The 12,667-nt window shown below is 45.9% G+C and overlaps 1 protein-coding gene across 1 annotated transcript in view; it reads left to right on the forward strand.

Annotated features, from left to right (window-relative positions):
- Positions 1–12,667, forward strand: part of POU2AF1 (POU class 2 homeobox associating factor 1) — a 45,363-nt gene that overhangs the window by 11,538 nt on the left and 21,158 nt on the right. The window contains exon 4 of the mRNA XM_084495616.1: positions 6,970–7,241. Within this exon, the coding sequence (XP_084351742.1) occupies positions 7,226–7,241 (16 nt within the window). The 5' untranslated portion in view covers positions 6,970–7,225. The remainder of the gene's footprint in view (positions 1–6,969; positions 7,242–12,667) is intronic.

Genomic DNA, 12,667 nt, shown 5'->3' on the forward strand with positions numbered 1-12,667 from the left:
TTCTTGATTGTATTTTCTCTTTGTGAATCATTTGAGATCTTCTTCTGATTTCTGCCAATTTTCAGGTTTATTTTGGGGGTGGTTCTGTGTGTAATTTCTCAACAGATAGATGGGATGGGTGGTTTTTCACTGTGTTGGTGCGCGCCAACCCTGGAAGCCAGCAAGTCAGCAGGGTGGTGTAGCTGTAGGTGGGGGAGTTACAAGGATGCCCTGCTCCTTTCCTCCCTTACCACCAGCTGCCTTATCAGCCACTGTGACACGGGAAAGGGGAAAGGCTGTGCAACTGCTGCCAACCCTAGCTCACCTGAGATCACCAGTCAGCACCGCAGGCAGAGGCAAGCTTGCGAGATGTATGGGCTTACACAAACTCCTCCAGCACCTAACTGCAGAGAGCAGCTGCAGGGACGGGCATTTCAGTGCACATCAGCTGCACCGTGGTGGTCCCAGCAAGCACAGAAGCCCACGTTTTTAGCACTGCCACAGTTCTTGGTCACGGTGCTGTCACAGACAAAGTTGGTTCACACTGTGCCCGCAGCACGGACACGGTGTGTGTTACGTGCTGTTGTTCCCCCTGCCTGACTCAGCGCTGGAAACTTCTGAACTAAATGTGACTGCTGCTTGTTCACAGACCAAACCCTGAGCGTTTGAGGAGAACGGGTAGGCTGCGAGCAGCTGGTGCTGAGCGTGGCGTGTGTGAGCAGCAGGAAGGGAGAGGCAGGGACAGGAGGGCTGTAACAGTCTGTGCGCCTACCTGCTGCAAACAGCTCGAGTATTCAGCTTCAAGGAGTTGTGTTAGACAAGTATCAGCAGTCAGGAAAACTTTGGAGAGTAAATGGATCACATCTTGGAGCTCAGGAACAGACCAGATGATCTCTGAAGGGTATAAAGTACAAAGAAATCCTAAAAAGGTCTGTTCCAGATCTTTTTGAGTGTCAGTAAATGCAAGTGCTTGTTCATGGGGAACTCACCTCTGTCTCCAAGTGCAGAGTGGTCTGAGTTGGCTCATTTTTTTTTTTATGTATACTTTCTTTCTACCCTAAAATTCAGAACTTTCTTGAGGACACAGGGAAATGGGTCCCCTTAGGTGCCTGCATGCAGTTCTGAAGGCTTTCATACTCTCCTGTGTGCCTGATGTTAGGCCTGAGCAGCACGGGACATCTCCCAGTGCGAAAAAACTGTGTGCAGTAACCAGGGAGTGGATGTGGAATGTCCCAGGTTCAGATCCTCAGCATCTGAGAGGTCATGAGGGTGACGGTGATTTACACTGCCCAAGCACTTAATCGCTAGTGCTGAACGTGTATGAAGGCTGCCTCATTTGTTCCTTATCAAAACTGAGGTATGAATCAGAACTTGCTTCTGAGGACGAAGTGGGAGGTGTGAGGCTCGCATAAAAAAATAAAAATATTACCGAACCCTGCTATACCTGGAGTTTGTTGTGCTATAGTTGTTTTAATGTGTGTAGTATTATAAAAAAGGTGACGTTGTCCTAAGGAAGCACAGAATGAGTGAGTGGTCTTGTGAGTAAATTTAACCCCAAAATCTGGGCGCAGTTCCCAGCCCTGATAAAGACTTCTGATGTGACCCTGAGCAAAGCACTGAACTTCCCTTTGCTGCCTCGGTTTCTCCCTTCAAGAAGAACTGTCGGTTTTTCTTTTCTCCTCTCTGCCTTGTTTAGGAAGTGTATTTGTGGAGACAGCAGCTGTCTTCTGTCTCTTGACTTTGCAGCAAGCTGTTTTCATGGGGGTCTCAGCATTACTAGAGCTGTATAGGTAGAGAAGGAAATCCTGAAATGAGACATTGCATGGAGAGGTGTGTGTTCCTCTTCCTTCAGCTCCCTTCCTGGCTCAGCCTTGCAGTGTACCTGCCTTTACAGGGGCAGAATTCCAAGGGAAAACAAACACATTTGTGGGTATTGATGAAAGGTTTCTGCAGAATGAGTGTGTCTCTGCGTTTCTCCAAGTCTGAAGCAGCCGAAGCTGATGGAACAGCCGTGCCAGCAGATGCCATCTTCTACCTGCATCAGACACTTCCTGAGTGCGTGGAATCAGAAACTTGTCTTCATTCCTTTTAGACCTTTCCACAGTGGGGCATATAGTAAATTCTGGCATTATCCTGAGCGCCTTTATGAGATTTATTACAGCACTCATTGAGTCTCTCTGGCCCTGCCTTGTAAACCTATCTGATCGGGTTGTTTGTGATCTGCCTCCTGCTGTGACTCATGCAGTCCTGGTAACCTTCGCACCAGCTTCTGCTGAAAATGGGAAACTTTCTTTTATTTTTCTTTTTTGACTTACTTTTTTTTTCTTGTTGACTGAAGTAACATTTTGCTTCAAACGTGCTTTAGCAGTGTGTGAGGATTTGCCAGTGTTCTCTAAATGTACAGCAGGTACAGCATGAAAAGTGGCTCACCTGGGGACAGCCTGAGGCGTTCGTAGCCCCTGGAGGGATTTTTTGGGTGTGTTTGTGCAAGAGCAAGGCGTTTATTTTGTGGTTGTTAGGCTGGGGCAATTGGGAAGGGTGAAAGTTCCTGGTTAGGAAGGATTTTTTTCTGTGGTGTAAATGTTTTGTGGAAACCAAACCAAACCAAACCAGAAACTCCAAAAGTCCTTGGTGTAATCACAGGGGAGAGTTTTGGAGTAAAGTGAAAATTTGTCCCCGTTCTTCCTCTTTCTTGGGCAGGGCCAGCTCAAAAGGTTGCAGAGCCATCAGTGAGTGAGTGACACACAAGTGAGCTGAGCTATGCAGCTGGCTGCCTGTGTCCTCTGCCCTTGTTCACCATAGTTTTGGCATCTCTCATGCTTCTCAAGGCAGTCAGCTCCTTGCTGTTGGTGGAGATTTGGGCTGCAGGGAAGGGCTCCAGCTGCGAGGTTAAAGCTTCATGCATCCCACTCCTCTGAAGCCTAATCAAACTACCAGAATCAGGGTGCTCGTTGCACTAGTCCTGCTCTGCAGTCTCCTAAAAAGACCCGAGTGTCTCCACAAAGTGACTCGTGTCTCTGGAGGTTGTTTCAGTGCTGCCCAGGTGCTGCCTCTCAACAGAGGTAGGGATGCTCCTGAGCTGAAGGACTCGGCTTACATAAGTTTTCTGGAACGAATCCTGGCCTCATGCTCTGTAGGCTTTGATCCTGGATTATTTTGTTGTGTGTTCACATATAATGTCATGCAACAAAATAAAGATGTGGGACATAGAATTTGTAGGCTGAAAAGTCTGTTCTGGCTCTGACAGATGCCAGTTGTTACTGCCTCAAATGAGGCTCAGCTTCTTGTTTCCTCTGTTCCCTCTCCTGGCTGAGTAGGGAAGAAGTATGAGAAAGGAACTTTTTCTAAATGTGGTTGTCTTTTAAGCTCATTCAGACCTCCGAGGTAGAGATCCTCTTATTAATTTAACTATTGTATCCTCAAAGACAAATGTTTGTATTTGCAGACCACAAAGCTTTCTGAAATGTCAGACTACTGCTTATTCATACTTCTCGCATTGTATGGTAGGATTAAAGTGCTAATATTGACACTTTCTTTTTTTTAATTACAAAAAAAAAAAAAGGTATCCGTCAACAGCAGTAATCCAGTTTTGGAAGAAAATTACCTATGATCTCAACCCCTGTCCTGGGAATAAAACAATAATAAGGAGATGAGGGGAGGAAGTGCCTAATTCGTAATCTCTAAGGTAAAGCTCAGGTTCTGACTGTCAAACGCAACATATCCTTATGATTTTATATAGTTTGTGTGCTGAAAATTTTACAGGGCTGTGCTGTTGCCAGCCCTGCAGACAGAGTAGGAGCAGTGCTTGGTTTTATTCCCCCTGGCCAGGAGCTCTGGGTGCTGTGGCCACGGTGCTGCTTTTCTAGCCGGCGCTGCCTGGTGGGTGCACACTCCCAGAGCCCTAACAAAGGGAAGACCGGTGCTGGGCACCCCTCTTTGCTTCACATCACCTTGCCTGGAACTGGGGATCAGGCACACACAGTCTGTGTCATCCTTGCTTTGTGCTCCTTCCATCCTTGCTGAGTTCGATTGCTTGGATCCTTGGGATCTGCTTGCAGCTCCGGCTCTACCCCGCGTGCAGTGCGTGGGTGCTCTAATGTAGAGCTTTGCAGCTTTTTTCCAGTTATCCGTGGAGCAGCTGTGGGTGGCGGTCAGACAAAATTTAATGCTGCCTTTTGGTCTGTGAACTCGCAGCGTGGCCACCAGGAACATGACAAATTGCACCCCGACTCAGCGCAGAGATGCTCCGTGCCGAACCAAGGTTTTACTGCTTGTTGCTTTGGTCTCGTGGTGAACTGGTCAAGGAATGACTGGGAGGCAGCTGGGTTTGCATCTCGAGACAGGCTGCAGCTCATTTTCTGAGCGTGTCTTAAAGGAGCAGCTGTCCACAAGCAGCCTTCCTGCTGTCGGTGCTGTTTGATCATCTAGCCGTAGCTGAGCTCTCGCCGTGGTTATAGACTTGAATCATGGTTTGCAAACAGTTGGCCGAGGAAGAGGCGAAGACGATACTTGCTAAGCAATCTTTTTCATCTTTTGCTCTACTTTAGTCTCTTCCTTTGGACTTTGTTAGTAAAATGGTGCTTAACCAAATAGTTTCTCTGTAAAAGACATAAAATGAGAAGAGGGCCACACTGGACAGTTTGTCTTTTGCCTGGCATGTTGGCTCACCGTACGCACATGCTCCTTTATATCTTACCTTGTATACCTCTAAAGTTGTTTTGGAGAGTGTGATTCTTCATTAATACATTGAAATTTTTTTGAGTAACTGTAGGTAAATATGGAAAAGGATGATTACCTGCCACCAAAATAGTGCTGCTTGTTTTATCTGTGGAAAACATGCCCCTTTTTTGCAACTTCCTCATTTTAGATATTTATTACAACCTGACTTTATCTGCCTGCTCTTTTAAAGTATTGATATAAACTAAGAAAGAGCTTAATCCTGAGTAAGTCAGTGTTATCCTCAGCTTTTCTAAGCATAACTAAAGCACAGTTACATGTGAGCTGATGGGTCTATAAGTTAGTATGAGACTGCATATTTACTTTAATGTCATGCAGTCTGCCTTCACATATGCACACAGCCTGCTGTGTACAAGTCTCAGACTGTGCTTTTGCTGCTCTGGAGAACACAGATGTACGCAGGGTGTGTTCTCACACTTAAAAATAGAGGTCTTGTTTCTGGCAGAGACCTGCTCAAGGCCTTGGTTCACTGTGCTGCTTCCCAGTAGCTCTGTGATGTCAGAAATAGGCATTTCCAGCAGAAAACTGCAGCAGACCTCACTGCTGGATGCTGTGACGTTGTCTCTTGCACTGACTCAAGCCAAAGTCCTGTAAGTTCTCCCAGCACTTCCTGATATTGCCTTGTGCAACAAGCCTTAAATAAATCTGAATAAATGTTTGAGCCCTGGTTTTTGTAGAACATCATTTGTCGGGAAAAGATTTCCTGTTGTTAGAAACATTTACCTGTAATTCTACAAGGTTAAGAGGCTGCTGCTTTTTTTTTTTTTTAATGATGAAGTTCTGTTATTTCATTATTTTAAGGAGAAACATGATACTATATTTGTATCAGAGAGACGAGAGTCCACAAATTCTTCCTACCTTGGTGTAAGTGAAATGCCACCGAAGCCAGTTTCAATATTCTTCCTCAATTTATCCGGCTACACTGGGCTGTGATTTACACTCACCTGTCCATCTGTGCAGCGTTAGCTAACAGGCTGCCTGCTATTACTAAGCACTTTAACAGCAGAGAGGATATTACAATGTGTGGCTGGTAGTGAGCATTAATGCAGATATGCAAAGCGTGGCAGAACAATGCCCTCGCGCCTGGGAACGCGGAGGGCAGCGGTGGGGAGCTGAATATGCCTCATTTCTCTTCACTCTGCTTGTTTTGGAGGTTTTCTCTTTGTGGTTTTGGGGCAAATGTTTGAACCAAAGGGAATATAATAATTAAGCTTTCATCTTCGTTTCATCAATCTGCTTTTTGTTTGGTTTTGTTTTCTTTCTTTAAATGCAATGCCAATGTTAGGTTGCAAAATGGTTCACAGTATGGACCCGCTTCTGAGAGGTGTTTGGCACCCTTTTGAGAGACTCCTGGCCAAAAGGACTGTCCAGACCCCATCTTAATTGTTTTATAGGAAGAGAAATTTGAGAGAGTAAACTTCAGGGCCGCAGCAATTCCTTGATTAAAAACCAGCTGGGAGATAGGATCGGCAGGGTCCTAAAGCCGCTGTGCAGCCCCCAACAAATATTTTTCTGAGAACGAAGCTCCTGAGTCACTGCTGCTTGAGAATAGTCACTGAGATGGTCTGAATTTTAGAGGAAACAACGTTAAGAGGTTTAAGAGGCTGTGCTCATGGAGTGGTGTGAATAGGTCAGGTACAACAATCCTGTTATAATTAATGTTAAGAACTTACTCGAGCTCCTATGCCAAGTGTCTCGGCCTCCCTTTAGCTCCACAAGCTGCTTTGGAAGGGCCGGCTCTTCCCTAGTAGGAAGCGTCATATTTTGATAAAAACAAAACAGAAAAAAAAAAGGGGTTTCTTTTTTAAATGAAGGACGTCCTCGTTTAATGAGGCTTGAAGTGTTTACAGGTGTTTCCTCATAAGTTCAAATTTAGTGGCCCCAGGGAGTTGAGATTCTCATAAGGCAGGGGCAAACACACAAGTTTTGTATTTTAGAAGTGTTGAGCATTTAAAGGGCCATGCAGACCTGGCGTACGTAAAGGTTTGGGCTCGCTGAGGTGTCTGGAGCCTGTAGTTATGCCATCTGAAGCAGAGAGTGCTGTCCGACGTGAGACGAGGCCGTTCTTGGTGCCACAGACGGTCACGATCCTGTTAAAAGCCCCTCGTGCTTTTTCTGCTGCACAACCCTTTGACCTGTTTTTTTTTAAAAATCTCCAGCAAAAACCCCATGAGAGGCAGGTTCCAGGCTTGATTGTTTGTTTAAATAAATTTTGGTGATAGCAAGTGCTGTTTTATGCATAATATCTTCCAGAGCGCCCTGGTCTTGGAGGAACTGTTCAGCGTCATGAAGAACAACACAGAGCAAGGGAAAATATAGAAGTGGTTGTGGTTGGAGGATGTGATGACATCACAGACTTCAGCGGGAACACGGGGCTTTTAAAAAGCTGAAAGAAACATCCTGACAGTCAGTTATCACATCCCCCGTAAAGGAGTCAAACACACGTTAGCCATTAGAAAGCCCAACTGTCTTCATCAAAGAGAAAAAAGACTCCGTCCTGCCACAGAATATGCACTGGCAAAAATGTAAGTGAGCTCTGATTGCCTTTGTTTTTCCTAACTGCGGTAAAAGATGAAGGTTGTAGTGGATAAGTGAGCATTAGCATAGCACGGGAGACAGTACTCTTGAAGAGCGGCATGTCTCAAGAGAGGCAAATGAGAAGGCATGATGCTAATTTTCCAGCAGGGATATTAAGACAGGGCGGCATTGCTGCTTTGTTGGCATTCGTCATTATGAATCAAGTGGAAGACTATGATTCATAAAAACAATAACAGGATGCAGGTATTATATCAAAGGTTATAGTGGTTACTTACCAGAGAATTTTCCTTTTTAAAAGTGAAACCTGTGAGAAATCTTATTTCTGTGTCTTTTTTGATATGTACTTTTTTTTTTTTTTCAACTAATAATAAAGCTAAAGAGCGATGCAGTTGAAGGCAATACAGTTATGAGTTTACAGGAAATCAGTTTTCTTGTTTTCAAGATAATTTTACACCTCTTGGCCCACCTTTGCTCGAGTAGTTTACCGATCCTGATACAGGTAGGTGTTTGCCCTGTTTGTGCAACTCTCGCTCTCACTGCGTGGATCTGTAGATGTGCCTTTCTGCAGCCCTGCCGCCGTCCTTTGCACTTCACCATGCTGTTCAGTTAACCTCGAATATAAATAATATATATATAATATATCTGAGTGGAAGAAGCTTATTTCTTAAACATTTACCATTGACTTATCTAATATGGAACTAACGTTAATATTCTTCTCCTTTATATAATAACCTGTAATTATCCAGCGATGGGTTTACTGTGCGTGTTGTTCTGAGCTTATTAACTATAAAGCCAGTTTTCTCTGCTACGTACTTCTGTTACGTTTTTCCTTTGAAAACTGGAAGCTCAAATGTCTATTTGTGAAATGACGTTGTACAGTCTAACATCCAGAATTAAGAAGCTCTGAGTGCTTATTCAATCACATTTCAATTTGTCTGACAAGTATTAAGCAGCAAGTGGGAGCGCTATGGCAACACACCTTGTTTCCTATTATCTCAGGCTGTTTTCAGAATCGGTAGGTATATGATGTGGAACATACTGCAAGATGATTAGATACAGATGTTATCTTCCATCTGAGAGGTGTATAAGTCTTTATTATTTTTTTTTCTTTACTGCAATGACAAAGCAATACTAACAAAGTGATGTCTTAGGTAGAACCAAATTGGTAACTGATATGATATTTTTCCTTTGCATTGTTTCTTTGATACATGCAGTGCTTTCAAAGGTAAGCAGAAATTACAAGCCTGCATCAGAGGAGATAAAATCCCCGTATTTTGAAGTCAGCCATCTCCCCTGTGAGAGTTTCCAGACAACAACTGCCCATACCTGCCTGTCCCCTTGTGCCCTCTGAGCTTCTCAAGACCAGAGCCGGCTGTTACAGCACTGCTTTCTGCTGTTTTGAAAGACTGCATGAGACACGGCAGCTGCCTAGACTTGGCTTCTATTGCTGATGAAAGCCTTTTCACGTCAGTCAGATGAAGCAGCCAGACTTGTCTCTGGCTCCTGGGCTGCTTGCTAGATCAGCCTGGCCGTGTGTTTACTACGACACAGACAGAGCTGAGGGGAAATTTCTGTAGGTGGCTGTCTAGGTGACTCCGCTGTTGGTCTTTGCTGTCTTTGTCTGCTGTGTCATGGCATGGTTGGGCTTCCTCAGTCTCATGGACCTTTAGTGTTTTTTTTAGCTAAACCTAAAGACGGGATTACTTTTCTGGCATTAAACTATTATCTTGCTTCTTTCCTGTACCATCAGTAATGACTTTGACTTCAGTTACCCACTCTACTGGAGGCTCCCTGTGCGACTGCAGGCAGATTGCTCAGGCCCGTGCAGGTATTCACGTGCCAGGTCTCAGCAGTTTCGGTGGAAGTCAGGTTTCTCAGTAGCTCTGTGAGTCTGCATGTGGTCTCTCTGGTGCTCCTATGGTCTCTGGCAGTGTGACCAGCTGTGGCCTCAAGTTTCCTGTGCCACCTGGCTCAAACCACCTGGGACCACACCAAGTCCCAGTGCCCACATGCAAGCCATTGGCTTGCTCGAGACTTCAGTTAATAAAAAGGCAGTCTGGGTGCCCAGGGAGCTTGGTGTCTGCTTGCATGAGCCCTGGGCTAATGTCATAGCGTAAAAACGCTGCCCTGCTCTGCTCCCCACCTAGGAGATAGGGAGAGCTTTCCTCTGCCACGGAGGGAGTTTCATTATACTTAGTCTTAAAATGAGATATTTGCGTATTTTAGCAAAAGGGCATCCCGGAGAGATGGGCAATAAGTCCACAGGTAGCTTCTGAGGTGTGGATGAAGCTTTCCCCACGTATTGGATGGAGCATCCCATATTCAGTATAGAAACAGATGGCTTTATCCCTTGCAAGAGCAACTGTTTGCAGACCTGTGGTACCGTGTGGCTGAAGAGCCAGGTAAATGTGCCCCAGGCTCACACCTAGGCATGCACTTGTAGGCACGGATGTCAGGGTCTGACAGTGCTCGCCAGCAGGTGAGTGACTTCCCTGGGCTTCAAGCTGCTGCTTTATGCAGTAACCACGGTACAGGGGCATAGCTCGTAGGTGTAGGACCCACAGGTGCACAAGGAAAAGAGAAATTATCCCACTGGGGTTCTGAGGCAGCAGGATGCTGGACGAATTGAACCAAAAGAAAAACAAAAGGAGGCACAAACAAGCGTCAGTGAAAATCAACTGGAGTTGGGCATGTAACTTCCAAAAACTTCTTTGCAAATCCTGGAGTATGTCTCTGGTTTCTGGAGGAGGCTGGATGTGAAAACAGCAATTAGTAAGTCCAGCTTTACATGCTTAAACACCATATTTTAATCAACAAGATGAGTAGGGAATGTCAGATCCATGTGGGTTGTGTACTGTTATGGTGCTGGAGGGAGCAAAGGGCCTGCTGGATGCTGACCCTGCTCCTGCCTTAGCAGTGCAGGGCTGGTTACCCAGACAGAGCTGTAATTGCAGTTCAGCTCACAGGCAGTGCCAGCCTCAGTGTAAATGTCGGGGCAGAAATCTTTGCTCCATCTGTACCTGCATGAAAGGAGACTCAAGAGAAGTTCTTCCAAGATGCCTTGGTATGGATTAAAACTGTCCTTTGGCACAACAGGTTTCAAAAGAGTGCTGTCATTTCCATGCTTTTCCCCAGTAAACGAAAACAAACCAACCAAAGAACAGAAACACAAACCAACTGAAAACTGGAGTGACACAAGAAGGCTGATTTAAATAGGTGTCCCCTCAGAGGGCATTTCTCGCCGGCACCTCCTGGAGGAGAACTGTCTGTGGAAAGCCCTGCAGGGGCAGCAGGCCCGCTGGTGAGCCTTGCCCCCAGCTGCTGTGGCCCTCACATGGCCCTCGTCCTCCGGGGAGCCTCGCATGGCTGCTCCTGCACGCTGGAAATCCTTCCCGCGGGGTCACGGCACACTGCACCCCTCTGCAGGAGCGGGGCCCTGAGCTTCCGCTCAGCAAAACCCCAGAGAGGCTCTGGGCCCGAAAGCATCCCCTCCCACGGCAGGAGCGAAGTGACTGGTAGGGGCTTCCCAGCTTTTGGCAGGATTCTGCTGAATGGAAGCCGGCCCGCCGCGCAGAGCTGGGAAATTTCGAAGGCACGGCGCCGTGGGCTTCTCTTCCCTTGTGTGTCTTTATGCAGAAAGTTACCTCGTGTTGTGTTTTGGAGACACGACGAGCGTGCTTTCCATGCAAATGATTTCTGTTATGAGAGGGTAGGCAAGCAGGTTGAAATTCTCAAAGCGTTTCACGTTTTGGAGGTGTTTTTGGTGAAGGTAAAATGCTTTGGACACTCGGCTCTTCGTGAGCTCCAGCGGGACTTGTGCAGACGAGGCAGGTGTTCGGCTACGTAGCTGTCCCACCAACTGCTTGGATTCCCCTGCAACTGAGTTATGTCAATGTGGACCTTTGAGAACCTCTTCCCAAATGCTTTTTAAGTCCTTGAAGCCTTTTTCTGCCCGCAACAGATGTCGGGCTCTATACACCTCTTCTGAAAGTATCAGAAAATGAGACTGAGAGGTGAAACTGCAATATGTTGCGTCTTGTGAGGCTTAATTTTGGTAAAGCCCCAGTGGGAAAGATGGATAGTACAAAAGCTGAGTCCATCCATGCCTTACAAAGCAGGTGTCAGGCTCTATGAATGACCACATAAGCAATTAAATGGAAAGCTTGCATTACTAAAATGGAAAGAGTATTATGGGCTGGGAGGAATTGGGACGTGCGGGTGAGACTTATGGTTAAGACACTTTCTGTCTATCTCAGCTTCCCCTTTGTAGCAGGGGTTCTCTTATTCTGAAACCAATCATTTTTAGTAGCCTTGCCACTACATGGCCAACGCAGCCACCTCTACTGGGCGCTTGGAAGCTCTGTTTCACTCAGGAGAACTGAAGCAGTAGGGATGATTAACCACCCTTTCATACGGGTTCCCAAGTGTCCCCATGATTTTGATTCTATCCAGGTGGAAAAAATACAAAGTTGTGTTTGTTTGCCAATCTGCAACATCTTCCTTGTGTTGGAGCAGAAGGTAGGCTCTGCACGGTGCCCCCCTGACTTAGGTCTTCTGGAGGTGTGAAGGAAGGAGAGCTGCTTCAGGAGGACCCCATGCAAATGCACGCTTTGCTTACAAGAATGACCCAAGCAGGGACAACGGCCTACGGATCTGCGAGGATCCAGGGTTAATTTTAGTCTTGGAGATCTTCCAGCTGCAGATAAACATCTGAAAATAAAGGTACTGGGCATAATGCTGAAATACACCACTGTCAGCCCAATCTGCTTCACTTTGGTGGGTACAGTGCTGTGTAACTGGGCAGAGAGAGAACGGGCCAAATGCTGGACCGAGTTGTTGGTAAGCAGGTGAAATATTTAGTCTATTGATTTAATTATGCTAAGAACCCTCCCGAGTTCATTTCCTTATGCTGAGCAATGAACCATTGCTTGTCTCTTCTGCTCTTGCTCCGAGTCCTTCTGGTTAGTGTAGAGCACATTCTCCGATCAGATGTTTGCTTAGTGCTTTGCATTTAACTACATCTTTTTTGAAATACCCACCCTTAGTGTGACAAAACCACTCTGGTTCAGTTCTCCTTGTCAGGGCTGTCTAAAAAACTAAAACAGTAACACTTCAAAGGAGATCTGGGATGTGTCATATACCCAAAGTGCTCTGTGCTCAGCCCTTTGAATGCACGATGACATGCAAGCATGGGGTCCTGAGACGTGTCATTTCAGAGGGAAAAGCCATTGACAAGATAATAATACAAGCATAATCGAATGCAATACAGATAAATATTTTTTTATATATTGTTTTGTGATTTATTTGGCAATGCACGCGTGGTTATGTATCTGAGAACAGTTTGCAGGTTATTCAATCTCAGTGCTGGCCAGAGAGGTCTGTTAGTCGTTACCCCCTGGTACCTACTCGCCTC

The sequence above is a fragment of the Aythya ferina genome (assembly GCF_964211825.1).
Source record: "Aythya ferina genome assembly, chromosome: 22".
Taxonomy (NCBI): Eukaryota; Metazoa; Chordata; class Aves; order Anseriformes; family Anatidae; genus Aythya; species Aythya ferina.